At 45.9% G+C, this 27799-nt stretch overlaps 1 protein-coding gene across 3 annotated transcripts in view; it reads left to right on the forward strand.

Annotated features, from left to right (window-relative positions):
- EIF4E3 (eukaryotic translation initiation factor 4E family member 3) overlaps positions 1 to 6978 on the forward strand; it is a 62566-nt gene extending 55588 nt beyond the window's left edge. For all 3 annotated transcript variants that reach the window (XM_004581625.2, XM_058678861.1, XM_058678862.1), the window contains 2 exons: positions 1452 to 1607; positions 5712 to 6978. In XM_004581625.2, coding sequence (XP_004581682.1) covers positions 1452 to 1607; positions 5712 to 5758 — 203 coding nt within the window. In that variant the 3' untranslated portion in view covers positions 5759 to 6978. The remainder of the gene's footprint in view (positions 1 to 1451; positions 1608 to 5711) is intronic.
- Positions 6979 to 27799: the final 20821 nt, after the last annotated feature.

Raw genomic sequence — 27799 nt, forward strand, 5'->3', positions numbered from 1 at the left:
GGATGCCTACAGATGGCCATGACCAGACTTGTTTGTTTGGAACTTCCTGTTGAAGCATGATGCACCTGCTCAGTGTGCACACATTGCGTAGAGAGCTGCATCAGAACTGACACTCCTTTGTGAGAGGAAGGCTCCCTGCAGAACCTGAGAAAGGTGACCACCTTACTTCTTACCAGCGTAGGCTACTTTTCTCACCTATTCCTAAATATGGACCTAAGGGAAGTAATATCATCTGCACACAGTCAGGATCACATTCATTGAAAAAGGCAGGAAAGAAGAGAGGGAGAGAGGGAAGAGGAGAAGAAGTCCGGAAGAGGAATTCATTCCGTGAGTTGGATGAGCCTCCTTTTAAAGGATACCCCAATGCTGAGAAGTGTTCACCTCCAGCAGACCCAATGGCACGAACATGTGGGTATACGGAGGCTGGCGAATTGGGCAGAGCATATTAACTAGAGCATAGTAACTAGAGCGAAACTTCCTACTTTGGATAGTGTTTATCACCATACGTGTTAGTTCTTGATGGTGAGTGTGGAAGTACAGGCAGCGAACCCTGTGTTACTGCTATGTCACAAGCGTGTCAAAGCGGAAGTCGAAAGTCTCTTATTTTGCTGCCAATTTTAGTGTAAGCAAAGCAACTGCAAGGGGGTGTATAACAGAACAGCAACACCTTACTTTCTCCTCAAGCATCTACAGGACAGCTCCCACAGCAGGAGGCCCCCATTAATGAGTGTGGATGATTGTTCTGATGCTCATTCTTGAGAGGACTGTAACAGCACAGGTATCCTCAGGAGGTGCTGCCAAATGGCAGGTACATCAAGCCTACCGTGCCACAGACCTTAGGAGACTGTTGGAGGGAACCATCAGAGGGCAGGGAGAATGAATGGGAGAGGAACCCAAGACCAGCAGAGCACAGAAAGCAGAAAAGCACCTGGGAAGGGACGGCGGGGGGTTCGGGGGGATCACACAGCACAAGGACCCAAGGGTCTGTGACAGCATGGCAGGAAGTCAGGAGCAATTCATGAACCTCCTAGCAAAAAAAAAAAAATGGCAAGGCATGGAGAAAAAGTTCCTTTGAGGTCACTTGGCATTCAGAGGGTGGGGAATTATGCAACCCGTTTTAGAAAAGTCTCATCAAAACAGAAATAGTTGAGAGGTCTTGGTAACATGTTAGAAAGGGTAAAATGATTTATCTGGAAGATGCATTTGGCTGGAACACTCTGTTTGTCTGGGTCTTGAGATGGGTGGGATGTGAGCGCAGCAGCTCCCAAGTGCTGACTTGCCTTTGCCAGCACCTCCCGGGAGAGCTGAGGATGAATCACAAGTCCTCTTGCGCCACCTTCTTTTCCCCATCCTCTCCCTCACTTGCAGATAAAACGATGACGTAGCCAGAGCCACCCAACTGCTGCGCAGCCGTCACTCACCCCCTCTTTGGTTTCCCGTCTTCCCCACAGATGACGAGGTCATAGGAGTGAGTGTCAGTGTCCGGGACCGAGAGGATGTGGTCCAAGTGTGGAACGCCAACGCCTCGTTAGCAGGCCAAGCCACAGTTCTAGAAAAGATCCATGAACTTCTGCCCCACATATCTTTTAAAGCAGTATTTTATAAACGTAAGTGCTTCATTTCCAGTTACTACTTTCTAGTGTATTCTATCATTCTTTGAGAGCTAGAAACTGTGTTACAAATGAGATGAAGGCAGAGGCATTTGAAATTCTACAACTCAGAAAAGAATTCGCTAAGCTACCTGTGTAAGTTGAGTCTTGGAAATTAAAATGAGCTGCTGTTCTTGCATGGATCTGAAAAGGAAGTAGACATCGTATTTGTTACATTTCAGAAAGTTGAACCTGAGCTAAAAGTTGTCATTCTCAGGAGAAATTACATTCTATTGGAAACAACAATAATAAAAAAATGCCGTTATGTGAACTGGCAGTTAGACATTCAATCATGCCTTCCTAAACAGGGGCTCATAATATATAGCATCTGTATTGGTGGAGGGAACTTGCTCTGAGCCTGGGCGTGATTGAATGTTCTCCTGGAATGCTAACGTGTCCTCATTGTGGATGACTGTGCTTAGACCGGACAGAGCACACGCGTGCTGGTGGAAGGACAGCGGTGTGAGTAGGTGTGTGGACCCATATTGCCCATGATTCGTGTTCATTGCTTTTGTGTACTATTTGGGGAAAAAAATCATCTTTTTCGTCCAGAAATCATCTTAGTACCATTAAACTGTTGGGTAGATCGAACTGCAGGTTACATTTTGAACAGTGAGTTAGAGCACCATTGACCACACTCGGCTAATACAGTTCCTGTATCCCAAGCTGTTTCCAAGAGTCAGCAACCCATTTTTTTTTCCAAACTACTTCATTTCACTGAATCTTACAATGCCATTTGATGATGAGATGCCCCATTATTGAAGAGTAGAAAGAAGGAAAAATAAAAGGTAAATTGACCCGTTATTAATTCCAGAGATCCTCAAATAGGTGTGTGTTGGAGGGGGCGGGTGCCTCTTAGAATCGCTGAAACACGCTGCATGGTTGGTTCAAGTGTCCCAACTTCCTGCCGAAATGGGGTTTTTAAAAATCACATTTTTGTTTTGTGATTGTCCTAGTGTAATAGCTGTTAATGTAAGGGATGATGCCATACAGGCCAGTGGTTCACACATGCCGTATGTGCCCAGTGCTTTGGATCTGGCCCATCTTCTGAATTCTGCAAAAAGAGATTTCAGTACAGGAGGCTGCAGGGTGGAGCTGCAGAGGTTGCCGCTTGGCTGTGCAGCCTGGAAATGGTGCCTTTGTTGGTGCCACGTTTATTCTTCAGGGATGCATTCATTGCAGACAGTAATTGAAAGGTGACTGCAGATTTCACGGGGAGGAAATGTGTCCCATGGCCTTTCTGAATGGGGCAGGACACTCTTGAACACTTTTGAGCCAGCCTGCCCCTCCCTTCCAGCGAGGAGTCGTTGAATCAAGAACTCTGGATTTAGGTTCCGCTTCATGAACAAGTCTCTCATACCCTTTATTTTCTCATGCCTGTCATTCTTCCGTTGAGTATTGAGTGGGCTGGTCTTAGATGATCTCCAAGGTTCCTTCTACTTCAGAAGTCTCTGATTAAATTCCTGGGGTACATATTGGTTGACAATGGGCTCAACATATACAAATTTTATGCTGCCTCATTAGGTCACAGAGTGTTAGGCTAATTTGTAGAGCCATGGCCAGCATGAGACTGATGCAAGGGTAGGGTGATGGGTGGCTTAGCTGTTGTGATGACTGGGAAAAGAGAAAGGTCCAGCCAAGAGGAAGAAAGTTGTATCTTAGCCAACCCAATGAAGGTCAGTTGACACCCTCTGGTGAATGCCACTGCTGTTAGTGAGGGACATCCAACCAGCACAGGTCTCAGCAGAAATCCATAGTTTTGATTGTGTATTTGAACATTGAAAAAAAAAAAGCAAACATTATCAAAATAAAAATTCAAGTTGGCCAACAACAAGCCATTTTCTTTATCTGATATGAAGCAGGCAGTCCTTTACTCAGCAGGGTTGCATGCCACGTGCTGCAGGAGTGACTTGGAAAGACGAGGTTTAGGCAGAAGTGCTGCTCACAGTATGCCGAAGCCCAGTGCTGGGGTGGGAGTTCAGTTAGAAATGGCCAATTCGCGCTTTCCTTCTGTCTTGTGAATAGCATCCTGGTGAGAAGTGAGGGAACAGCAGACTCTGTGGAGAAAGAACTCCAGAGTGTTTGCTGCTGGCCAGCAGTGGGTAGATGAGGCCTGGGTAGAGGAGGCCTGGGCCATTGATAACTTACACAGGATATTTTCACTAAGAACCTCCTAGGGTGCACAGACACCTGCCCTCTCCACATCTTGCTGAGTTCTGCAGCATGGCTGCATAGCCAACGTGTTTTCTGATTGGTGAGTTATTTGGAACAGGGATTGGCAAACTGGGGACTTGAGCCAGATCTGCCCCTTGCCTCTTCCCCTCCCATCACCCCCCTCCCTGCCCATTTTCATAGGGGTGAGCCTGAGAATGTTGTTTTGTTTTGTTTTCATTTTAAAATTACAAAAAATTCAGAAGAACTGTATTTTGTGGCACCTGGAAACAACATGGATATCAAGTTCCAGTGCTGTTTTGTTAAGTTTTCCTGGCACATGGCAGTGCCCATTTGTGTCCATATTGCAGCTCTGCTGCAGTGACATGGCTGTCCAAGGCATCAAGACTGAAATGTTGATTCTCTCCCCCTTCCAGAAAAAAAAAAGTATCTGCCTGGTGGCTTAGAGCAGTTCTGAAGTCCCCCTTGATGTAGGAGTGACAGCAGCCCTGTGGTCCCTCCAACACTCTGGGATTGCTCTGTTCTCCTTAACATGTCAGCATGGTAGTACCCTAGTTGTAAGCGCTCAAACTGTCCCTCACTCCTATTAGTAACCAAACTCTTTGGCTGGTCCACACCTCTATAAAGTGGAGACTGGTATGCCTATAGTTCTTCAGCTCCTCTGCCTGACTTGGTCCTTCATCACAGACCATCACAGACTGCCCTGGACTGTTTGTTAAATACAAAGACACACACACACACACACACACACACAGAGGGATGGAGGGAGGGAGTGAAGGGGAGAGAGAAATATTTGTAGAGTTGTACCTGTAATAAATGTTCAATGGAACAAGTTCAGATTTCAGGCCACCCTGGGGTGTCCACAGCACTTCTAAGCTGTGTTTTCCCCTGCGTTTCATCCAAGGAAATAACAGGTTGGAGTAAACATCAAAGATGGTCTTAAAGGAAAAAAGCTGGTTCTCCCCAGCCGAGCTATTCTTAAGGAGTTTCTAGACCATCTGGAGAACAGAGAACTGGGAGGAGCTTAGTGATCTGTCCAGGGCACCACCTGCCATTCTGGGGATACAAGGGGCCAGGGCGTAAACCATGCAGCAGCCCCTCCTCAGCCCCGGCTGTGGCAGACATTGCTTCATGCTGATGGTTAAAGGAGGCCAGGTCTGGAGTTTTCCCATTTGGCCTTTGGCCTTTATCATGCATCTCACAGATCCCTGGTTTCCCACCTCCTACTCTGAGAAAATGTTAAGTCTTTGAAAGTATTTTCAGTAGCATGGTTTTTCTTAACTCTCAAGTTCCTAATTATAATCACTCATTTTGAAATCCAACGAGGGGGCTGAAAATCCGCTGAGGAGAACAAACCAACAAGCACGCATGGGGACAATGAAAGACCCTACAATCTTGTGAAACTTCATTCTCCTACTCAGGGAGGGTGGGGTGGACAGGAATCTCATGGCTGTCATGCTTGTGTGGTTTTCCGTTTTGTTTGGTTTGACTCTAATTTGTGTTTAAAGGTAGGCTTGCGAATGGCTCTGTTGTGGGGAAAGCTATCCCCCGCATCCTTGCCTGTGCACGGAGCATCTGCCCCGGCCCCCCAGCATCTCCCTGGAGACCCCACCTATTCAGCTCCTGAACTTGCTGGGTGGCTGCCCCAGTCAGGCCCAGCGAGGAGAAATAGACAGTGCGGCCATTGCTTGTGCGTTCTTTGATTTACTTCTCGTCATGACATTTCTCAGGAAATGTACGCCTTAGCTAAGAGTTACTGGCAGAAAAGGTGTTTGAGTTCTTGCCAACATTTGGGGAAAGCTGAATGAGATGCCGAGAGAAGGGTTGGCCCATCCTTTGCTTAAAGTTTTCTTTCCTTTTTTTCTTTTTTGTTTTTTTCTGTCCTTTTAGCCCATGAAGAGCATCATGCTTTTGAAGGTGGACGTGGAAAACACTAATTGCACTCTGTAAAGAATTCTTTGTCCTTTGCTGATTGGTTTTGGAAACGGTCTTAACAGGAGGGAGAGTGAAGAGAAGACCTGCCGCAGCCCGGAGCTGGTCCATTTAGAGTGGGTTTCTGTCCTTGCAGACTGGGCAAAATAGGCTTCGGAGTGGCAGGTGGGGGGAGGGGAGGGGAGGGCGAGGATGTGGGTTTCTATCGTCATGTTACTTGCTGTCTTGGAAAAACAGGATTTTTTTTTTTCTTTTTAAATTCTGTTTTCATCCTGGTTTTTTTTTTCCTTTAAATTCTTTATCCCATCTAATTATTGTTTTCTACACTCCCCTTTCAAGGAGGTACACAAAATGAGTTTCCCTCTAAGTAGCTCTGCTGTACCTAGTTACTGAGAATGTGCGTAGTCATGACAATGCTGCCTTTGCAAACCGCACTGGACAAGGGGGAGTCAGAGCCTGGCGAGGCCTGTCTCCTGACTGTCTGTCGGGACTCAGGCCTGCTCCCCTGCAGCCTGGTTCCAGTCTCTGCTCTGCCAGGCAAAAGGAAAACTGGGCTTAATCTGATTTTGTCCTCAGAGCACCCACTGCTTTTATTTTTCATTTTTAAAACATCTTCTTGTTTTTGTAGCTAGTGAGAAGAAGAAAATAATAGTTGGGTTTATCTAACATGGAAACTGTCATCACAGTTCAGATCAACCTATAAATACCAGACCCCAAGTCTTTGGCCCCTCTAAGCAGAATTTCAGTTCACCCCTTGGCTGTTCAATGAGAGGCTTAGAGTGGGAGCGAGAGACTGCTCCCAGGAAGAGGCCTGGTATTTCTGATTTCAAGAGAAAGTGATATTTTAATTGCTTCAACTAAGATTCTGCCAAAGGGTGGGGTATGTCTGCCCACTGAGGGCTTGCCATGTCCATCCTAGCCCTGTTTTTGTGCCTTTTTTTTCCTGCTCACCTGCAGGGGTCCCTTCTGGTCCTCCTCGGTAGTCTTCCAGTTTGGGCCATACCCTCTTCCCTTTCTGAGTCAAGTCTCAGAGACTAGGTGGAGATGAACACTCACTAAGGTGAACGTGGAGTGTATTGCCTGCATAAGAACTATTGGAATAGTCGCTGTTGAGTATACTGTCCCTCCAATGAAACACTGGTTTTCATGGAAGGAGCCGGTCACCCTGTGCAGTGCTGAGACTGACCGGGAATACACTGTTTCCCTGTCTTAACTTGGCCCGGCATCTAGCCAAGTTGTCTCTGGAGTTCAGGCAGACTTACACATTTCCCCAAAGGCGCACACTCAGGACATCATGGCCCCAGAGCTCTTCCTCCTGTAGGATTGTTCAGCAGAGAAAGGCGAGGCTACTTTCTGCTGCCCAACTTGTGTTTGTAAATAAAGTTTTCCATCCAGATATGTAAAAGGACTTTTCACAACATCTTATTTTCAATGCCGTGCCTTTTGCTTGTGTGACTGTTCACCTCAACTGTAATCATCAAAATTACTTTTATACCATACTTTTTTCTTTTGTTTACCCTTGAGCTTCTGCAATGATTTTACAATGAAATGCAAGGATACCAGACCCATGTAGCAAAAACCTGAGCTTGATTCTCTAAACATTTTACTAACATTCAGCTTGTTTTATGACTCTGGATATGAATTAAAATTCTTTTTAAGTAATATAAGTATTTTTCTAATAGATGAGAAAAAGATATAATTGACTTCATTATACTTGTCCTGTATATTTCCCTAAGTAAATGGATTCTGAAGTATTTCTATTTTTTGGGAACTTTATTAAAAGGATTTGTGATGACATGTTCAAGTGTTGCATATTTATAGCCTTTGAAGTAAAAATAAAATGAAATAAATAGGAATGCTAGGCTTACATTAATGCTTTCTAGTTTTTATTGCTCATGTTCATGGGACATGGCTCACACACAAAGTAGATTTTTTCTTTTTTGTCCCAGTGAACTTTTGCAACTATTTCTGACCCTTTGGAAAATACCAACTGTGAGAAGGATTTAGTTTGCCTAACATTAAGAACCTATCATCTAAATTACTTTAAGAGAGGATTTTGTCAGATTTTCCTTTGGAAATTGTTTTAATTGAATATTTAGTCATAATAGACTTTGTATGAACTAATCTGATTTAATCAGTTGGAAAACCTCTCATTACCTTCTTAGATTAAAGTAGCTAATACTCTTCTGAGATAGAAGGAAATATTTTGCAAGGCATGTGACTTTTGTGTTGGGGCAGTTTCCCCATCTTGGCCACAGTGCTGGGGAAAGTGTGAACTGAGTAGACTCTTGGGCAGCAGAGTGGTGGCAGGTGCAGCCGGTGCACTCTGCAGGGGCTCCCTTTCCCTTAATTCTCAGGATCGACAGTACAGAGCCAGGAAATCCCACTGAGGCACACATGTGGCCTCCCGTTGTTCCAGGGGGGAGTTGCGGCCATTAAACAAGGAGTAGTAGCCATTTAAAGTTCAACTGTCTGTGCTGCCCACTCTCTGACGCATTGGCTTACTTGATTTTAACATTTCTTCTCTCCCCTCCACTTCCATTCCTCCTGAAAGGAAGGTGTCCTTGACAGCACACACGTACATTTACTGTAAAGTTGCAGTTCTGTTCATGGTGTGCTTGATGGGGGAAAGCGCAACACTAGCCAAAGTTAGGGGTAAGTCCACTCTAAACTTCTCAGTCTGTTCGGATTTTAGCTTGTGCTTACATCACACACACACACCACACACACACACACACACAGCCTTAAGACTTTCTAGCTAAAAGGGCCTTCAGATATAACTGGATTCAAATCAACAGTGAGTATTTTTAAAGGACATGAGATGAGCAAGCATGACAGGGCCGGGTACTAAAATCTACACACCATACCCTGCCCAGCCTTCAGTGCGTGGAAAACACCCAGTGCTTGTCAGCTTCCCTTCCCTGACAAGTCACCCCAGTCAAGCTTACTAAAAGGGTTTGGTCCAATCTGGCCACTCACAGGACTCCCTCCACAGTTGCTCTTGTTGAGGTAGTATTTCATTCTCTCCCCTTCACTCCAGCCGTGAAGGTGGAGTTAGGATTTGCCTTTTGCGATGACCTTACCAGGAGAGGCCGTCAGCATTGCGAGGGTGCTCAATTCAGAGGATCCCACCTTTTGTTCTTACCCTTGACCAACAACATTCAGAACCAGCACTTGGTGGCGCTGCCTTCCAGACAACTGTTCTGGCTCCCAGCTGGCTGTCTCCTGTAATGTTTCTGGAATCATCTTAAGATCCTACTGCATTTTGTTCTTACATTTTTGTCAACACTTCGATTAGGAAAATGTTGGCAGATTTTGAAAGTCATACTCAGCAGTAAAGATATATTTAATTCCCCTACAGCTAATAAGGATGTGTCAAAGACAACACTGTACAGATATGCTTCCCATCTCAAATCCTAGGCACTCACAGGCCTGTGAAAAGTTACAAAGAGACTAAACTGACATATAAGAAATATGGGAAAAACGGGGATCCACAAAAAGTTAATGGAAGATGTGACTGTCAAAAAAACACATGCATCTAAAAAAATGTTTTTGCACCAAAACGAGCATCTTCTAAATCCATTGTTACCTGAACTATTTCCTCACATATTGTGTTTAACAAGAAAAAATGAGGAGTTGGTGTTTTGGGTTTTCTGAATATAAAATTCTCCTTTTGAGAACAGAAGTCTACTCTTTGTTTTCCCGTGTGGTGTGTTTTTTGTAGGAGTTCACTCATCATGGAGTAGAGGACTGCCTGCATATTGTTCATTTCTTAACGAGTACGTTGAGACCAATTAGAATTTCTCAAGAGATTGGTGACTCAGGATGGAAGAAGCCTAGGTAGTGGTAGTTTGTCTCAACAGGAAGGAGTCAGAAAGTAAAGAGGAAAAAGGTGGGAACCAAGAGGCAGTGCCCGTCCCTTTGCGCCTGTGTGCCTGGAGGGGCTTCCTCTCCACCAAGAAGAAAAAAAGCTCGCCCAGATTCTTTGCGCATCTGATTCTACCGTTCTGGTTTTGTTTTCTATTATTTTTGCATATAGATCAAAATCTAAAAATACTTTATTTTGCTGAACTCATTGGGAGCTAAAGTGCTGCCTTGTGTGGGTGGAGGCCCCTCCCTATGGCTGATGTCACTCCCTTGTTCAAAGATAACTTCAGAGACCCTAAGAATTCGCAAGTAGAAGGGACCTTTGAGATTCGACCGCCAGTGCCTCTCACCCCTTGGCAGGCACAAGAACCCCTGGGGCGCGTAAGTGGCTGTGTGTTTCCCCCCCCCAGCGAAGCCCTTGAGGTCTGAGAGGCCTCATTTTTGGCAGGTGCCCCAGGGACCCTCTGACCTGCCTTGAGAATCCCTGCTTGTGACAAATGGGGAAAGGCCTCCTGCCTGGACCCCCACGCTCTCTCGGGTGATCTTGTCCAAACCAGCAATCTCCCAAGACAGACAGAAGCCTTTCTAGGACTGGAGTAGATAAAACCTGTAACTAAACATCTTCACGCTAGCACCACGGCCCTCCAAAGCAGCCCATTTCCAGAAGCCTCTGAGATAAAACCTTTAATGCAGAATAGTGGCTTTTCTCTTTTCTAAATACCACTTCAGCCTGTTAAGAGAAAAGAAATTAATGTTCAGAAAAAGTAGTTACTCCGTATGTGCAGTAACTACTTTTCTATAATGTCTTACGGCATCTGGGGTTCAGCACCATTGAACAAGATTAAATGAACGTTATAGAGCTATAAAATTGCATGTAAAAGAACGCAAAACTGTTCAAACGACTATCAAAGTAGCCTGGGAATGAATTTTCACTAAAATTAATTGTCACTTTCTAAGTGTAGCTTAGCAAAGCTGTTACTAAACTGGAGGGATTCCTGAATTAATAGAGGCGTCAAAAATGCAAATGAGTGTTCTCGCAACTGTGTGAAGGATAAGCAGAAGTCATTGTCAAGTCAATATTTTGTTGTTCATCATTGATACTGAAACTTGGAGTCCCATTGTATCTGTGTGTGTTGAATGTGCCCTGTTAGAATATCCAGTAAAATAGCTTGTGGATATTCCGTGCTCGTGTGTCCTTCACCAATCATGGGATGGGAGACTATGTGACATGTTTTCACTTTTTGGTTGCTGTCTGAGCAAAACCATCAATGCATTGAATGAAATGCAGGATTTCTTTATTTATAAAAGTTTTAACCTCTCATATTGAAGGCAGAGAACCTTTCGAACTTTTATTTTGAAACAAGTGTTTATTTGGGATTTGTTAGACTGTCAACTTGACCTTACAGAAATGAGCACGTGGTTGATGGGGAGTGTTCCTGAATTTTCTTTGTAAAATCAACGATTGCTCAGCTTCTTACTTACAAAGAAATAACTTCTAAGGGAGGGCCAGGATGGCAAAAATTTGAGATTTTGCACTGTATAGGATAAATGGGGACCTTAAAGAACTTTGGACATTTTAGCAAACTTACCAAGCTTTCAAATACAGCTATAAATTTCATGAGCATATATATTATATGTGTGTATATATGTATATATATATATATATATATATATATATACACACATATATATATATTCAATCTTCACCAAATTTCTTAGATCTTAATTAGGTAATGTGGCTTCCAACCATTGTATTTTATTTTTAACAACTTTGGCGCTGTCTTCCCTCTTCCCTGCGTTTGTTTCATAACACGTCACCGTCACTTGGCATGTATCCGCAGGGAGAATTGAGTTTCATTTGATTCTTTGCACAAAAGCATTCCAAAATTTGAACGGGTAAGCACACTTTTACCTTGAGACATCTTAGCACCATTTGTCCTCATTTTAGAATCTTATCAGTTGCCTTGAACGCTATTCATTCTTTAGAACAACCTTACCTGTGTAAGTTGAACCAGGTTTATTTGCCTTATGTTTTAGATCTGCTTGTACCCCCTCCCACTCCCCATTTTATACCATCTGTGCCCTGTGCAATTGGGGAGCCCCTCACATCTGGCTACAAGCTGGTGTAATGCCCTTCCTTTTGATCTGGCTTCATCGAGTGATTTGCTCAGTATTTTTAAGGTCAGACTGAAAACTTTTTCTGTTCCAGTTATTTTGGATTTTATATTGTGTGTTGTGTTTGATGTTCAGATACATGTGAAAGTTGCTTCTCTAAGTCAGTCATTTTTATTCCAGTCCTTTGCAGCAAGCAGGTAAGACCAGACTGTATTTTTCTCGCTTAAAAAAATAGAATGATCGTTTGTGTTGGGTGCAAATGCTAAGACGATGCGCGCGAAAGTTCCTGCACTCTTCTCATTGGGGATGCTACTGCTGGGAACGTGTGCTCTTCCTTTCTCGAGTTAGAATTTCATGGAGTTTAAATGTCCTTAGGTTGCAGAACTCTTTTCTAATCTGTTGCCACTCATGCTGACACTGTCCTTGGGTTCTTGGAATAGAGCAAGGTCATTTTGAATGGGGCATGCAGTTTTAGGAACTACGTTGCTAACTCTTAATCGGGTTACATGTCTGCATGTATCTGCGCTTTCTGGAGCTTCCTGTCCCGCAGCTGTCATGTGTGTGAAGCTGTTCATGCGCTGCCTGACACTTAGTAGGTTATCTGTGGTGCACCGATGGGGGAATACGTTCATTTCAATGCTTATGCTCCCTTGCCGAACACATCTGCTTGGAGAGCACGTCTTTTAGAAGGCAGGGCTTGCCTGCTCACCTCTGATGCTGTCCCAGTCAGCCGATCGTTCTTGCTTCTTTCTCGTGCTGGAACTCCTCCGTGAGCTTCCTTGGTTCCCCATTCAGCCAAGTCTAGTGCAATTACTCTTTCTTTCTGGCTGTCTTTAAGATGTTGTACTTTAAAAAAAAAAATTTCATGGAAAATGGAATTAAAAATAAGTTTATTTTGGTGCAAGAAATTTTGAAATTCATGCATTTTTCATAAGGCACATTTTCCATGAACTTTATGAAGGCTGCTCGTGCGTGTGCATGCTGCTCAGAATGTTTTGCACCGAAATACATCTCTCCTGTAATTCTCTTTCCCATGAATGTTCGCCCTCGTGTACCCGTTTAAGGGAAAACAGAAGAATGCCGGCGGACTCTTATTTCTTGCATTCCTCTGTAGACTTTCTTCTGTCACCATAGGAGCAAACAATTCGATGTGTGTGTGTGTGTGTGTGTGTGTGTGTGCGTGCGTGTGTGATATGCCCAAGTGATTTTAACACAGCAAATGTAGTGCAGTCTTGAGGGGTGGGGCGTAACACTGTCAGGGCTGTAGGATCTTCAAGCTGTCTGCTTCATGCAGTTGAGTGTGACTCCTGCCACTGAACATCCTACACGTCCTTTGTCATCTAACGGTCATCAATGTCCCTTTTGGAACGCGGTTTAAGTTGCTTTATGCGCAAAGGCCCCTGCTTTCCCGTCTAGCGTTCTTGTCTCAAGGGCCAAGACCTTGCTGGTGAATTTTTTTTCCCAGTGATTTTTTTTTCCAAGTGAACATTTCTATGAAGCAGGTTAGAACTGCTTTTTGCTAACAAATATGATAAAAAACAAAACAAAACAAAAAAAACCCAAAATGCCTCTGGTATCCTGCAGGATGTGATGGGTCTTTTGTTAGAGGAAGAAAAGAAAACAGTAGCGTTTACAAGGTTCAGCAAGTTAAAGTGTGTATCATTGAAATATATGCCCATTTCCCATCATCTGGCTAGGCTGTGGTGCTGACTAGCTTATTTCTTGCCAGAGAAAATAAGTTTAAATCATAAGCATACTTAACTATCAAGCATAAATCATAAGCTCTTATAATCACAAGTATGTTGAACTCTGGTACCATTTGTACAGATGGTAGGGCTAAGCATGTGTGCCGCTCCCTGCGTTAAGGCTTTGGACAAGCCCTTCCTCCCCAATTTCCTCTCTAACTCGGGACACTTAAATCATCTGCCTTCTGTACTTCCAGGATTTTTTAAAGCGGGGGCCCGGAGGAAGGTTTTTGGTTTTCTGAAACATTTGGGTTTTGTGATTCACTCTTAGTGGAGGGAAAAACGATGGAAATGAAGGTTCCACATGAACACAATGTTCCTTTATTAAGGCAAAAATCATTGGCATTTCATGAAGATAATCAAAGGACAAGATTTCGATTTCCAGAATGTATCTTTTAGAAAAAGGAATCTCACAGAACCAAATAATATTTTCACAGAGGTCCATTGGCTTCCAAAAACATTTCCCCAGGAGGTTAGTTCTACAGAAATATTTTTAGATACTGCAGAGTTCTTACTGTACATTTTATTTTTAAAAGTATTTTTAGGTGTAATAATAGTACACTGCAATGCATACCATTAGGAACATTTTTTTATATGAAATAGGTTTTTTATTTTCCATTAGGGAATGCATTATCCAATTGCATGGCTACACTTTAAACTTGGGGGAAGCTACTAAGTACAATTTAAGGTGACTAATTGCTTGGGTTTTATGAACTATCTCTTTATTATAAAAAGAAAGGGAAAACCGCACAAATGTGATTTAGTACATGGTTGTGAGGCGGGTACTCTTTGGATTAGCACTTGGCCAGCCACCCTAGAAATCCCCTTCAAATACTGTCTCCAACCCCTGCAAGTCACCGCCATCCTCACCTATTGGATGCGATATCTGACATTCCTCTCTGGTTTTGTCAGAAATGGCAAGGCTCAGTTTTATCACCATACATATAAGGAGTTCTTCTGCCTTTGAATGTTATTTCTACATGTAAGTCCCTTATAGAGGTGAGTGCAGAATGACATAGTGTAAGCACTGGACACGTATTAGTGATTGGTCCGACCTGGACAGGTGTTTGACTCTAGGGAGTGGCTCTGCTCATTTCTGTCATATCATATGCTGATGTGCATGGAGTCCCATAGCATTTCAACATGTAGATTGATCAGCTTCCTTGTCTCTAGGACCTTAGGAGTTAGACATTGTTGTTTCTGTCCCCACTTGCAGTGTGTGGAAATTGAGGTTCACATGTAAAATAACTTACCCCAGGTCACACGCTCAGCTGCAAAGCCAAGATACATCTAAAGTATGGATGTTCCAGCCCATGCTGATGCCAGACTGCCCTGATAGATCCCGGGGATTCCAGTGCACAAACGTTTTGAGATTCCATACAAGAGTTTGTTTATAAAGCAAAGGCTCTCTGGCTTTATGCAAAAGATGGAAAACTTGCTGGCCTGGCTCCGAATTGTTGTTTGACAGAAGAATAAATGACCCAGAAGAGAATAAGTATTTGTGCAAAGTGACAGCTAGGCTCACAGATCTCTCCTGGCTGTTGAAACCAGGGGTCTTCTTTTCCTATGTTGTGAGGGGGAAACACATTTTCTAACCTGCCTTTTTGTATCAGCTCTGCAGGAGCGAATTTGTCTTGAGCCAGTTCGCAGCTCGGACCCATCATCCACTTGCTTATTTTCTCAAGGTTTTAACTTGGAATTAAAAAATGTATATTTGAAGCTTGCTTTTCTGTCTCCCTTATTGAATGCCCAATCTGTAGACACACATGCCTAACACACTTCTCCAAAGAATGTACAAGAATAACACATTTGACTGGTGTGGATGGCAGGTGAAAAAGAATTACTGGTATAGTGTGTAGGCCCTTAAATGTATTCACGGCCAACTCTGGATTATCCCAGCACAGATGGATCATGCAAAAATCCCTCCTCTGATTCTTACTGGTGACCTTTAACTATTGGTGTTTGCAAAGGCTGCTACCGGAGATTGCAAAGAAGAGCAAAGAAGACAGGATTTGGTTTCTTGACCAGGTGTCAGGTGTCCTTATGGTAAAAGGTTTGTCATTTATGGCAATAAAGAAACTGGAGGATTGTCTTTGAGCTGAACCCATCTGGGATGCCCAATTTACCCTTAAACTGTGAACAGTTAGAAAGCAAACCGGCATGATACAATAAGCTTAGTTGGGAATGTGCCTTGTTGGGTTGAAATCCTATTACCCTGTGTCTTGAACGAGTCCCCCAATTTGTCCTGAGTTCTGACTTTCTCATCATTAGAAGGGATAGGTAGGGCTTCTCCAAAGGAAGTAACATGGGAAACACCCAGTTCACAGCTTTGCACCTAGTGCAGAGTTGCTGGATGATACTTCCATTGGCTGGATGTAGGCATTCATCCAAGCAGTAAAGACAATGAAAAGATCCAAGGAACTTTGCAATTTTGCACTTGAGAGATTGGTTCAGCTCAGCATGCCTGAAGTCCCAGAAGTCTTCACTGGCAACATTCTAGCCAAACCTGCTGATCTATCAGCTGCTCGTTTGCTCGTCTCTCTACTTTGTCAGAACCATACTTGCTTGAGTTCTATGTTCTGACTTCTGAGTTGATTTGCCTTGAACGTAACCTGGATGAGATTTCTAACCAGTTCTTTTCTAAGGAGGTTATTACATCATTCTTCTAGAATGTGAGAAGTAAGTTCATTTGATGGGAAAGAAAATGGCTTTTGGGCTGAACAGATTCCTTGTGGGACATAAATCTGTTGTCCCATTGGATTGTAGAACAGTCAGACTTGTCCTTAGAGACAGTTGTGGGAAGCTCCAAAGACTTCCTGTTACATTGCATGTGTCTTATTTTCATCCTGGATACATTAAAAGAGAGTAGATAGGTGTTAATACGGCTGAGATGTGTGGCAGTGTGTGATCTCAACTCATTCACTTGGCAAATGTGTATCAGACAGCTACTTTGTGCAAGGCATGGAGGACACAAAAATAAGGCACAGAGCTTACAATTCAGTAAATTCATAAATAGCACTAAAATGGAACTATTAGGCCACAAGAAAGGCAGGTGGTATATCTCAATCATCTTGGTGTCCCACCTACTAGCCACAGTATAAATTCAATGCATGTTTGAAAGAAAGGAGTGTTTGAGTGTGGTAGTAAGCAGAGTCATATCATTGTTCTTAAGTCAAAATATGCTCAGATTTCTAAAGCTGGGTGTTTTCGCTAATCTCGTTGCTGTTTTAAAATTCTCTAATAACAGTTTAGACAATGAATTCAGTAAGCAGAGAGGCTGTTTATAATTGGCTGATGCTTTCCAAACATCTTTCAAAAACTAGCTGGCCCCTCTCTTCTGCTGGATAATTCACTGTGTCTTCATGCGTGTACCTGAGTGGTAACACTCATCAGCGGCCCGTGCGCCAGCACGTTAAATATGGGGATTCTGACACTGGAATGTGTCAAGACTGCTTACTCTGTAATTTTTAAAAGCCTTGTAACTCCCTATAAAGCATAGATCGCATCTGAACAAGAAATATGACACTGAGTCTAGGATTAAATAATATCTTGGGGCCACTACCTGATGCATTTTCAGCAGTTTGGGAACTCTGCTAAGTGCAGGTTAACCAGACAGGGCATCATAAATGTGCATCTGTCCCGTGACCCAGCTGGAGACCCCTTCCGATTACTCATTCCAGGAGCACTTGCTGACACCGCCTTCAGCTCTCCCACTCACAGTGGTCTTTTAAGACTGGCGGGAGGTCAGATCTTCCCACCTCACAGTTGCTTTGTAGAGTGGCTAAATGTTTTGGGGGGGAACTTCCTGACTTTGTAGACCTGATAGCTCTGTGTTCAGAATTGAAGTAAACAAAAGGGGCCTTAGGCTGGAAGCAGTTCACCTCTGCATACTTGGGTGGGAAAGGTTTAAAAAAAAAAAAGCATTTCAGATGAGAACAGGCAGCTGTGCGGAGAAGAACTTGTTCGATTGGGCACCACCGCTGTTTGGCCGGTTAACCTGGGTCGCACTGCACAAGTTCGGCCCTCTGGCTTCAGAGGCCTGGCTCTGAGCAGATCACACATTTAGCTTGATGACAAATTAATCAAACTTGATTTCTTGGATGAGATGGACACAAAAGGACTACAACTCCCCCAGGCCCCAAAGTCAATACAGCCCTTCTGGCTCTGATTAGGGTAACAAAAGGATGTGGGAGTCATCTTCCTCCCTTGCCCATGGCTGTGGGATGGAACCCAGAGCCAGCTGGGCTTGTCAAAGAGAAAAGCCTGATTAAAACACTTTTCAGCTGCCACCAAGTGCAAGGAGAGGCCTCCTGTCGGAGAAGAGGGCTTTTTAGTAGAATCACACCTTTGGTTGCCAGCCGAGTTTCCACCTGGAAGGACCTAGAGGAAGTAGGATATTATGAATGTGAAATGTGTATAGATGTCCCCTTTTATGTATTTGCTGTGAAGACAAAGTTAAAGAAATCAGCTGACACTATCTGGCCAATGGCAGAGCTAACTCAAGTTTGGGATCCGTGCAGTTAATTCTCTCTGGTGAAAAAAGAAAGCAGGGAAAAGAAACTGCTGGCACCCAGGCAGTTTATGTACCTGTTGGTGGCTGGGCAGGGCTGGGACAAGGTGATAGGGGACTGCTGGGGAATCTGCTCCTGCGGGAGTAGAGTCCGCCTTCTGCTAACTGCAGGAGCAAAAATCCCTGCGAGCAGCTCTGTCGCTCTCCTGTTCCGTGGAGCATCCAAGGACAGTGTTTGCATCCTTCTTGTGACTGCTGTATGTTCTATATTTAGAAGAATCTCTGTTGCACAAAATATGGTCCCTTGCCTGTTGTCGGGGTGCTGCATACCCTACCCGGAAAGATTTTAAGAAAAAGAAAAGAAAGCATAAAAAAACCTATTCCTATCTTCACACCTCAGTTTGGAAGAGAAGGTCCTGGTGGTTCGATTTTTCCAAAAGGGACAAATCTACACAGTGTGGATGCCACCTCTGGGGGTGTCTCGGCTGGCCTTGCTTACAGCCAGCTGCGTGACTGCCAGCAGACAGGCAGGGCTGGGGTGGTGATGGTTGCTAAATGGCGGAGTGCAGTTGGGTCACATGCGCCCATCTCTCATTCCTGACAGTTGGTTTGAAAAGCCATCCAATGAGTATCTTTCTGATCCTGACAGACAATTTTTGAAACTGTGGCATTCTAGGAGGCTTGGTCACTTAAAGCGGAATTGTAGATTGCATCAATGAGCCCCTGCCTCCGCAGCAAACCAGGTGGCCCTAGCGCTGTCTTGCACTGTTCTTTGACCTGGATGTCCTGAGCAATGGCCAGCCAAGTCCCTGATTCTATTCCACCCTTTCTGCTTGCATCCCAGTCTGCTCACCTCTAGGGGTGCTCTGAGAGTGAGGCAGGGCCCCCTTGTGCACCAGGCCTATTCTGAGCTGTCCAGTGGAGGGCAGAGGGCTATGCCTCCTTCCACTTACAGTGTGTGGGGTGTGTGTGTGTGTGTGTGTGTGTGTAGTTACCAGCACCACCAAGTGAAGGATTCCAGAGCTCTTCCCTCTTTTTCTCCCACACAGCCCTTCACAAGAGTTTTGACTAATTGGGAACCCCACCTCCAGAAAGCCCTCCTCCGCTCCCAGGGGTTGCTGGTGCTGTTGGAAGGACCACCCTGTCCTGAGAAGGAGCTTCTTCCTCCTTACCTCTAGGCTTGCTCATGTTGTGAACTCCGGGGAACTGCCTGGCTTTGCAGAGCCTCAGTTTGTTCATCTCTTTCATAGGCGTAAAGAATGCCCCCAGCATGGAATGTGAAGATTGAATGAGAAAATGCAAACTGAAGTGCAGTTGTCAGGGAGACCTTGATGGTCATGATGCAGGGGACTCTGTTGAGGTCAGCTTCAGGGGACTTGACTGTTGTTTCAAGGTCACAGTCTAAGGCAGAATGTAGAAACTTTCCTGTTTTGCTGCAGTTCTTGTTTGTGGAACACAAGTAATACATATTCATTGTTTACATTTTGTTTCTTTTTTCTGTTTCTTAATTATTTGAGTTACAGAGAGAGAAAGAGGGACGGAGAGATATTCCATCCACCTGTTCAACTTACCAGTTGCCTCGATGGTTGAAGGGTTGAAGCTGGGCCAGTCCAGAGCCAGGCGCTTCCTCTAGATTTCCCACCTGGGTACAGGAGTCCCAAGGAATCGGGGCCCTCCTCCACTGCTTTCTTGGGCCATTAGCAGAGAGACAGATGGGAAGTAGATCCACCAGAACTTGAACTGTTGCTCACATGGGATGCTGGCCCCAAAGTAGAGGCTTAGCGCATTATTTCATGGTGGTGGATCTAAGTGTATATTAATTTGGAAGGCAGAGTTAGAGGAAGAGAGACAGATCTTTCATCCCCTAGTTGACTTCCCAGATGGTCATAACAACCAGAGCTGGGACAGGCTGAGGAGCCAGGAGCGTCTGCTAACACTCATATGTGAATGAGGGGATCCAGGCACTTGGGCTGTCTTCTGCGGCCTTTCTGAAAAGTCCTGTGAACTGTTAGGCTAATTCTCAGAGGGTAAATGTAAGTCAACAAAGTACCTACACATCAGATTCCTTTAAGGTTAGGGTTAGTACTACCCATGTATAACCTGACAATGCTAACATTCAGAAATGAATCAGTATGGCCTGCAAAGGATTGGGTGAACTGCCTACCTGTTCCCTGGCTGGAATTGAGAGAGAATCAAGAGTCGCCAAGGCTCTTTGTCTCCATCTTATCTCGTTTCTTCCCTTTCTCTGTTTCTCTGCTAGTCGAAGGGAGGAGCATAATGTAGAGTCCACACAAGGCTTCCAGTCTCTGCCAGGGTTTCCATGTAAGGGCTCCAAGGTTGGAGCCTCTGGGCTCAGTCCCTTCTTTAAGCAGCACCTGCCAGGCAGAAGCAGGTATGGACTTTGGGAACTAGAAGAAAACCTTTTGTTTACCTTGGGATACAAAAGGGTCTTCTACACCTGTGCTTGCCAGCGATGGATGATTCCAAAGCCTAGGGGAGGTCCCTGAGCCAGGGTAGCCAAGCATTTCCAGGCCCCTGGCCTGAGCCACAAAGCTGGGAACCACAGAGCAGGAGCTGTCTCTGTCTCCTGGCTCCACTTCCCTTCTCATTGTCACTCTTCAATAATGCCTCTCTGCATTCTGAACTCTGCTTGACAGAGCTCAATTTATCTGAGATTAATTAGGATACATTTTAAGTGTTTTCTTTTTAAAATGTATGTGTTTATTTGATAGAGTGACCAAAAAACAGAGACAGAGTGACAGCAAGCTTCCACCTGCTGGTTCACTCACCGGATGGCTATGGTAGCCAGGGCTGGACTGGGCTGAAACCAGGAGTCTGGAACTCTATATCATCTCCCATGTGGGTAGCGAGGGTCTAGGTACTTGAGCCATCTTCAGCTGCCTTTCCAGGCCAGTTCGCAGGGAACCAGATTGCAAGCAGAACAGCCAGGGCTTGCATCAGCACTTTGCTATGAGATGGTGTTACTACCAGCAGCAACTTAACCTGGTGGCCACAGTGCTAGCCCAGCCATAAAATTGTTTTTCTGGTAAGGATTTAGCAAAATACCAGGTGGATTTCAGTGACTTGTAACATTAGGGGTGGAAGGAAGAGAGGCTTGCCCTGAACCTCGCCTTAGGGCTACTTCCTTACAGGTGGCAGACTAGCCAACCAAGACTCACAAGGGGGGAAAAATAGGATACATCTGAAAAGTTAGAGAGATGTGGCTCCAGGACACAAAATCTCTTGTTTATTTTCTTTCTGTTGGCTTGCTTCTACTTCCAAAATGGTACCCCTCCAGTTTCAGGTCCGAAAGAAACAAAATAGGCCTGTCCTGGAAGTTGAGACAAGTCCCAAGGCTGAGGAAACACTGGCTCCAGTGGTCTCCCAGGTGTGGGCTTGAGCCAGGCCCTTGGACCGGAGGATGAAAATGCTGTACTAGGCCTGGCCTAAGTCACACATTCCTCCCTGCAGCTGGGATTTAGTCATGAAGGTGGTTCCTCAGAAAAATGAGACACTGAGCCTGGAGGAGAAAACCCAGAATGATCCATTGGAGCAATAAATCCCACAGCTGTGTGACTTTTACCAGAGAATGCTTGTCCTTCAGTGGAGCATCCAAAGCCTTTGTGCTTGGTCAGGCCCAGCTGCCTTTAGCAATGAACACAAGCTAGGGGTGGGACCTAGTGATGTACCACTCCCATTGGAAAAGTCCTCCTTTGGCCCAGATTGAGTGAGGTCTCCTTCAGCCTTTTCTGGATCCTGAAGGTGAAGGCCCTCCCCAGGGTGCTGTTGAGCAAACTGCTCTGCCTCCTACCTTTCTCCTACCTCTCTATCCACCTGCTTACCTGGCCCACCTGCCACAGGAAACCCTCTTGGCACCTCAGCAGGTACCCTTCCTATGCTGCGTTTGTGCCCTGTGAGCATCATGTGGGACAGTCTGTCTCTCCTGTTCACCATGTCTCACTGATAGCCAGTGTTCAAAGGTCTTTTTCTGTAAACCACTGAGGCATGACATAGGCAGGTGGCATCTCAGATACAGACCAAATTGGCTCTGACAGCTTTCCTGTGTCCTGTAGCTGCGAGCATCACCACCCAGATCTAAGCAGCCTTCTGATGCCTGCTGAGCAGGCGCAGGCACAGGCAGCCCTGGCCCCATCCCCTCCATTGGAAAACCCTTGGTCCCTGCTGTATGATCAAATGATCACAGTAGCAGTGGTGGGGACTCTGAACCTGCCTGTGGTAGGCAGTGTGGTGGTGGTATGACAAAGTCTTATTCAGAAAGGCTAGACTGGTTCTGGATCGCAAAATGCAGATTTTAGTGCAGCCATGAGCAGTCTTGCAAGCTGGAATTTACCTTCTGTGTTAGAGCTTCAGTTGGGAATTGCCCGATTTCGTGTTCAGGACAGTGTGCTTTGGGGAGAGAATGAAAAACATCACGGAAATATAGATTTTGAAGTGTCACAGGGGTGATGGAACCCACCCCAGTGGGCTCCTGTTCTTAGCTGCTGCTTTTTTTTTTTGAAGAAAAACTTTATTTACTTCCTTATCTTAAAGGCAGAGAGAGATCTGATTAACTCCCCCAAAAGACAACAACAGCCAGATCCAAACGAGGCTGAAAGCTAGAATCTGGAACTGCATTCTAGTCTCCCATATGAATGGCAGAGGCCCAGGTATCGGAGCTGTCCTCCGCTGCCTTCCTAGGCGCATTTGTAGGAAGCTAGATCAGAAGTGGAGGAGCCTCGACTCAGACTAACACTCGGGTATGAAATGCTGATGTCTGTGTCATAAGTGGTGACTTAATTCACAGTGTCCCAACCCGGGCTTCTCCTCTTCTTCTATTCTTGCAGCCAGGCTCTTGGCAGTTGGAAAATGTCTACCCTTGATTCTTTGCAGTCAGGTTCCCTTTGGGCTGTTCTTGGGCTACCATCCAAGAACCGCCTCTTTGCTTCAGTGCTGGAGGGGAGCTGGGGAATCAGCCGGCAGCCCTGCCGTGCTCCTGCCCCAAGAGCTGGCTGCTCTGTTACTGGAGCAACTTCCTATGTGTTTGCTGAAGGGAAATCACCACTAAGACATCTGCAATGTCTCCAGGCTTTGAAGTATCCACAGGAAACTGAACAAAGAAATCCAGCAGGACTTTGAGCAATTTTGGGTCGGTGGATCTGTACTGTTTGGTTGGTTGGGTTTTGCAGCAGCTGCTGTTGAAGCCAGAACACCAGGTGCTGGCATCTCCGGAAATTAAAGTGTCTCCCATTCTTCCCCCTACCTGAGACAAGAGCTTTTAAAAGGTCCTCCCCACTCCTTCCTCTTTCCTCCTATCCCTCACTTCCCAGTAATCCAAAGGAACCAAAAAAAAAAAAAAAAAAAAAAAAAAAAAAAGGAAGCACACATAGAAAAAAGAAGGCTTGGATTTTCCCTTCTTCAAATGAAGATTTAGATCATCTGTGAGTTTTCAGGATATGCGTGTGTGCCTCCAGGCCTATCATGCATGCAATATCTGTAACACTGAAGAGCTACAAAATGCAGTGATGTACATTAGCTCACGTAGTCTTTCTAACAAATCAAGGCAGTTGAGCATGCAACTTCTGTTCTGCAGATGTGTAGATGGGAGAGAGGGGTGAAAGGACCAGGCCAGTGCCACCCAGCTGGGGCATGGCAGACCACAGGCCCCGTGATTGCAGAAGAAATGCTCACCGGCTTCAAAGGCACTTCTGATTTCCTGGGGGGCGAGTGGCCCTTTTCTGTTGCCCTCCATGCTGCCCTAATCCCTTCCTTGGGGGGTGGAAGCCAGTGTTTGTGGTTCCACAAGATAAAATAGAAACAAGAAATTAAGCAATAATTATGTGATTATTAGGAGCATTTTATCAAGTACGAACTCCATGCCAGGATCTGTTCTGAAGTTACAGGCAGCCACCTGCTTAATCCTCAGATAGAGCCTCCTTACCCAGCCAAGTGAAGTGACTTGCCCAAGGCGACTCAGCTAGCACATGCTGAGCTGGGACTTGGACATGGACACTCTGACCCCAGCTTCTCCTGGAAGTCCCGCTGGATGCAGATTGAGCATGCTCCAGGCTGTGTGTGGTTTCAGCATGATCACTTACAGATGAGACAGCAGGCTGAGGCAGACCGAGTGGCTTGCCCAAGTCACAACACTTGGAAAGTGCTGGGGCTGAGGTGTGACCCAGACCATCTGTCTGCCAAGCTGGTTCTTGGCCCTTGGAACTCCATCCTATCTTATACTGCACCGTTTATGCTGCAGGGCATAAAATGGCCTCAGGCACAGAACAGCGAAAGAACCCCCTAAGGGTTGGAGTCCAGGGCCTGTGCTACCCAGCAGGTGCAGCTTGAGAGAGAGGGTTCAGGACCCCCATCCCGTGTAGCCAAAGCGTACTATTGTGGTCTCTTCTGCGTTGTTCAATGGGGAAACAGACCCTGGGAGTGGAAGTGATTTGCACAAAGTCTGATGTCTTACCAAGAAGTGGCATCAGGATCTGAATTCCTGTGCTTTCAATTTACGATCCTGGCCTTGGCAGTGACAGTGTCACACTGTGTGTGATGGTGAAGTCAATAGCAGGTTGTTTGGGAAAATGGGCGTTACCATTGCACTGTCGGTCCTCAGCCTCTCTGTTCCTCCTCACTCCTTCCTTCCCAGAAATGTTAGAGCAACTGCCGCCTCGCTTCTACACAGGAATTTTGCAAAGATTAATTGGATAATTTCAGAATAGTTCTTTTAAGCTGCTTGAAGGAAAAGTGCCATCTCGGAGAACAAAGTAAAATAACAATAATAATTATTACATTTAAATGTATTTATGAAAATCTCCGTGGGGGCAATTAGGAAGAGACCAGCTTGTACTTGTGCAAAATTAGTGAGTTGATGAGATGGGCGTATCCCTGGCAGCCCACGCTGCTGCATGGTAGAGGGACAGTGTTGGGGTACAGGGCCAACAGGCTGGTTACAGAGGCATCACCCCTGCTTCTGTCCTTGGGTCAGGATGGCAGGAGACAGCACCTGTCACATCCCAGATTGGTGACTGCCGCGTGCCCACATGGTTCTTTGCAAAAACTGGGTTGCCTCGTCATTTGCAAAAGCAATCTTGGATGTCTGTCCTGGCATTAGTCACTTCCTGTTTGCCAGCGGCGCCTCAGTTGGGTGCCTTGGAGGACCACTCTGCCAGCCCGACTTGGGTTTGTACATCACAGTGTACCCGGCCGGTCCTGAGGTTTCCATACCCCAGAGGTCCCAGGGTTGTGGCCTTGAGTTTCCTCTAGACTCCTGGCATCCCTCTGTACCTAACATCTGGTCTCTTTGGAGGCTCAAGGGGTTTGGTGGGCAAGATGTTCTCTTTTACAATTCCCTGGCCTTTGATCTTCGAGAGAAGCATTCCTACTCACACGCCTGGCCGTGTTCCGCCGCCGCAGCCCAGCGCTCGTGCCTGCCCAACTCAGCTCTGCTAGGCTTGCCTGCCCGTTTTTCCAACTTGCCTTTTTATACACAGATGGCCGTCATGCTGTGTGCAACTGCAACCACAGCCTGCTCATCATTCAAGAACAGATTTACACCCCTCCTCCCCTAAGCCGTTTCAGACAGGATAACCTCTTAGGCAAACACTTGGGTACCTTCCCATCTCTTACAACTTCATTTTCTGCTCTCACCACCACCCCCACCTACTCCTCTTCACCAGGTGGAGACCTGGCCCCCTAGCTAAAGCTTCTCAAATGGCCGTGTGCATGCAAATTGCCTGGGCATCTGATTCCAATACAGACTCACACCCTTATGACCGAGTGGGCCTACGCGTCTAGTTTCTGTCAAGCTTCCAGGTGATGCTGTGGCGTCCACAGTGAGCAGCTAAATGCCTAGATGACTTTTGGAGCCTGTGCTTTAGCATCACCCCAGTCTTGTTCCTTTCTCTATCTGTTCCTCTCTGTTAAACTTTCCGACCTGTGTGCTGTTCCCACCGAATCCCTCCCCTACCTCCCGATGACTTGTTCATACTCAAGTTAGCTGACAAAGAAGCAAACTGACATCTGGTGACTGTGGCTTAGCAGAGTGAGGACCCAGCCCAGTCTGTGACCGTGACATGGGAATCACATTTCAAACTGTCGTAAGCACACCTCTGCCATAGTCTACCTTGATGGGGGTGGTAAATGAATGTTACTGATGCTGTGAAATCGGATATTGGGTTTGTTCACGTGTTTGCTCCCCAAGCCCCATCCTCAAGCACTCCACGGGCAACCTCTGCCCACTGAGAGTACCCAGACGTGAGAATGGCATCCTAGCCACTTACACTCAACCAGCCTAGCTTTGATGTTGATGTTTAGCCTAGCAGGGAACATCTGGTGTAGATGCTCACATGACATGTTGAATACAGAGGGTTCGATTCCTGGCTCCAGCTCCTGGTTCCAGCTTCCTGCTAGTATAGACCGCTGTCCCCTCTGAAAGGCAGTGGTAATGGCACAGATAATTAAGTCCCTGCCACCTATGTGAGAGACAACCTGGACAGAGTACCTGACCTCTAGCTGTGGCCTCAATTCAGACCCTGTCATTGCAGGCATTTATGGAATGAACCAGTGGATGGAAGCTTCCTCACTCTCTCAAATCAAATTTAAAAGCAAACAGCTAACTGTGCTCCAAGTGCCACTCCCCGGCAGAAGCCAGTTTGTTTTGCCCAGACATCCAGAGAATGATTTCCATGTGAGTAAGTCTGATGACATCATTAAAACAATCCCATCAGCAACGGGATCCTAGTTGCCTTTCAACAAACCCTCAAGGGCAACACCCAGGAAGAATATGAACATCTGAGATCTGATAGAGTGGAACAGAAGCTTTCATCTGCCATCGTGAACAGGGCACTTAAGATTCTCACATTACTATACCCGGGCCAGCAATCCTGCACACCCAGAACCATGAACTTGGTGCCTAGCCTTGCTTCCACCATGTGCTGTTTAACTTTGTTTTGTCTAGCTCCCTCCAACTGCCGAGAGGGCATAACCTCACTGACTGAATTGGAATCTCTCTCACACTAGGCTCTGTAGGGTCTGCGTCTACAGCACAGCCCCGGAGAGCTAGCTGGTGGCTGGCACAATGGGGCACCTGTGGATGAGAACAAACCCACCCTTGAATTGGACAGCCCCTTGTGGCTCTTCTGTACCTGAGTTGCTGTGTTGTTCCTAGGTTGGGGGTGGCCATGTAGTTTCCAAAGTGGGGCTGCTTCTGCCAGGACAGGGGCATGGAATGTCCCCTGGGCCCAGGGCAGTTGTTCCTGCCTGTAGGTTGTGAAAGGGTCTCAGGATAGAAACTGGCCTGTCCCCACCGTGTTGACGAAAACACCAAGGATTGGAGTGAGTGAGCTGATTGCTTGGAGTGCCCAGCTAATGCGTGACGGGACCCAGGTGTGTCTCACTCTGTAACCACCAAGGGGTGTCGCACGATAGGCCATGGGATAATGCCTGTGAAAGCCTGCCGGTATCGCATGGGGCAGCATTTGCCCCAGTTGCCTTCCTGTGTGCTTAAGCCGCAGTTGAGTGCACTTGAGCTTGCCCACTGAGTCCAGCATGGCTCTCACATCGTGGCAGGATGGACTGGATGTGGCTTGCACGTTTGACCTCAATGGGCACTGTGACTCACGGTTTCCAGCTCACCCAACTGCACCGTTGTGTGTGGTGGGATTTCTAGCTACAGGTTGGTGAAGTATTCCAGGGCAGGATGTTTACAGCCCCTAGAGGCACGGGCACGGAGTCAAGCAGCCCTCGCTTGGCAACCCTTGGCTGTTCTTCCAGCCCAAGGCGCCCTGCCAAACCCACTCCAGGGAAGAAAC

This window comes from Ochotona princeps, chromosome 21, assembly GCF_030435755.1.
Source record: "Ochotona princeps isolate mOchPri1 chromosome 21, mOchPri1.hap1, whole genome shotgun sequence".
Classification (NCBI taxonomy): Eukaryota; Metazoa; Chordata; class Mammalia; order Lagomorpha; family Ochotonidae; genus Ochotona; species Ochotona princeps.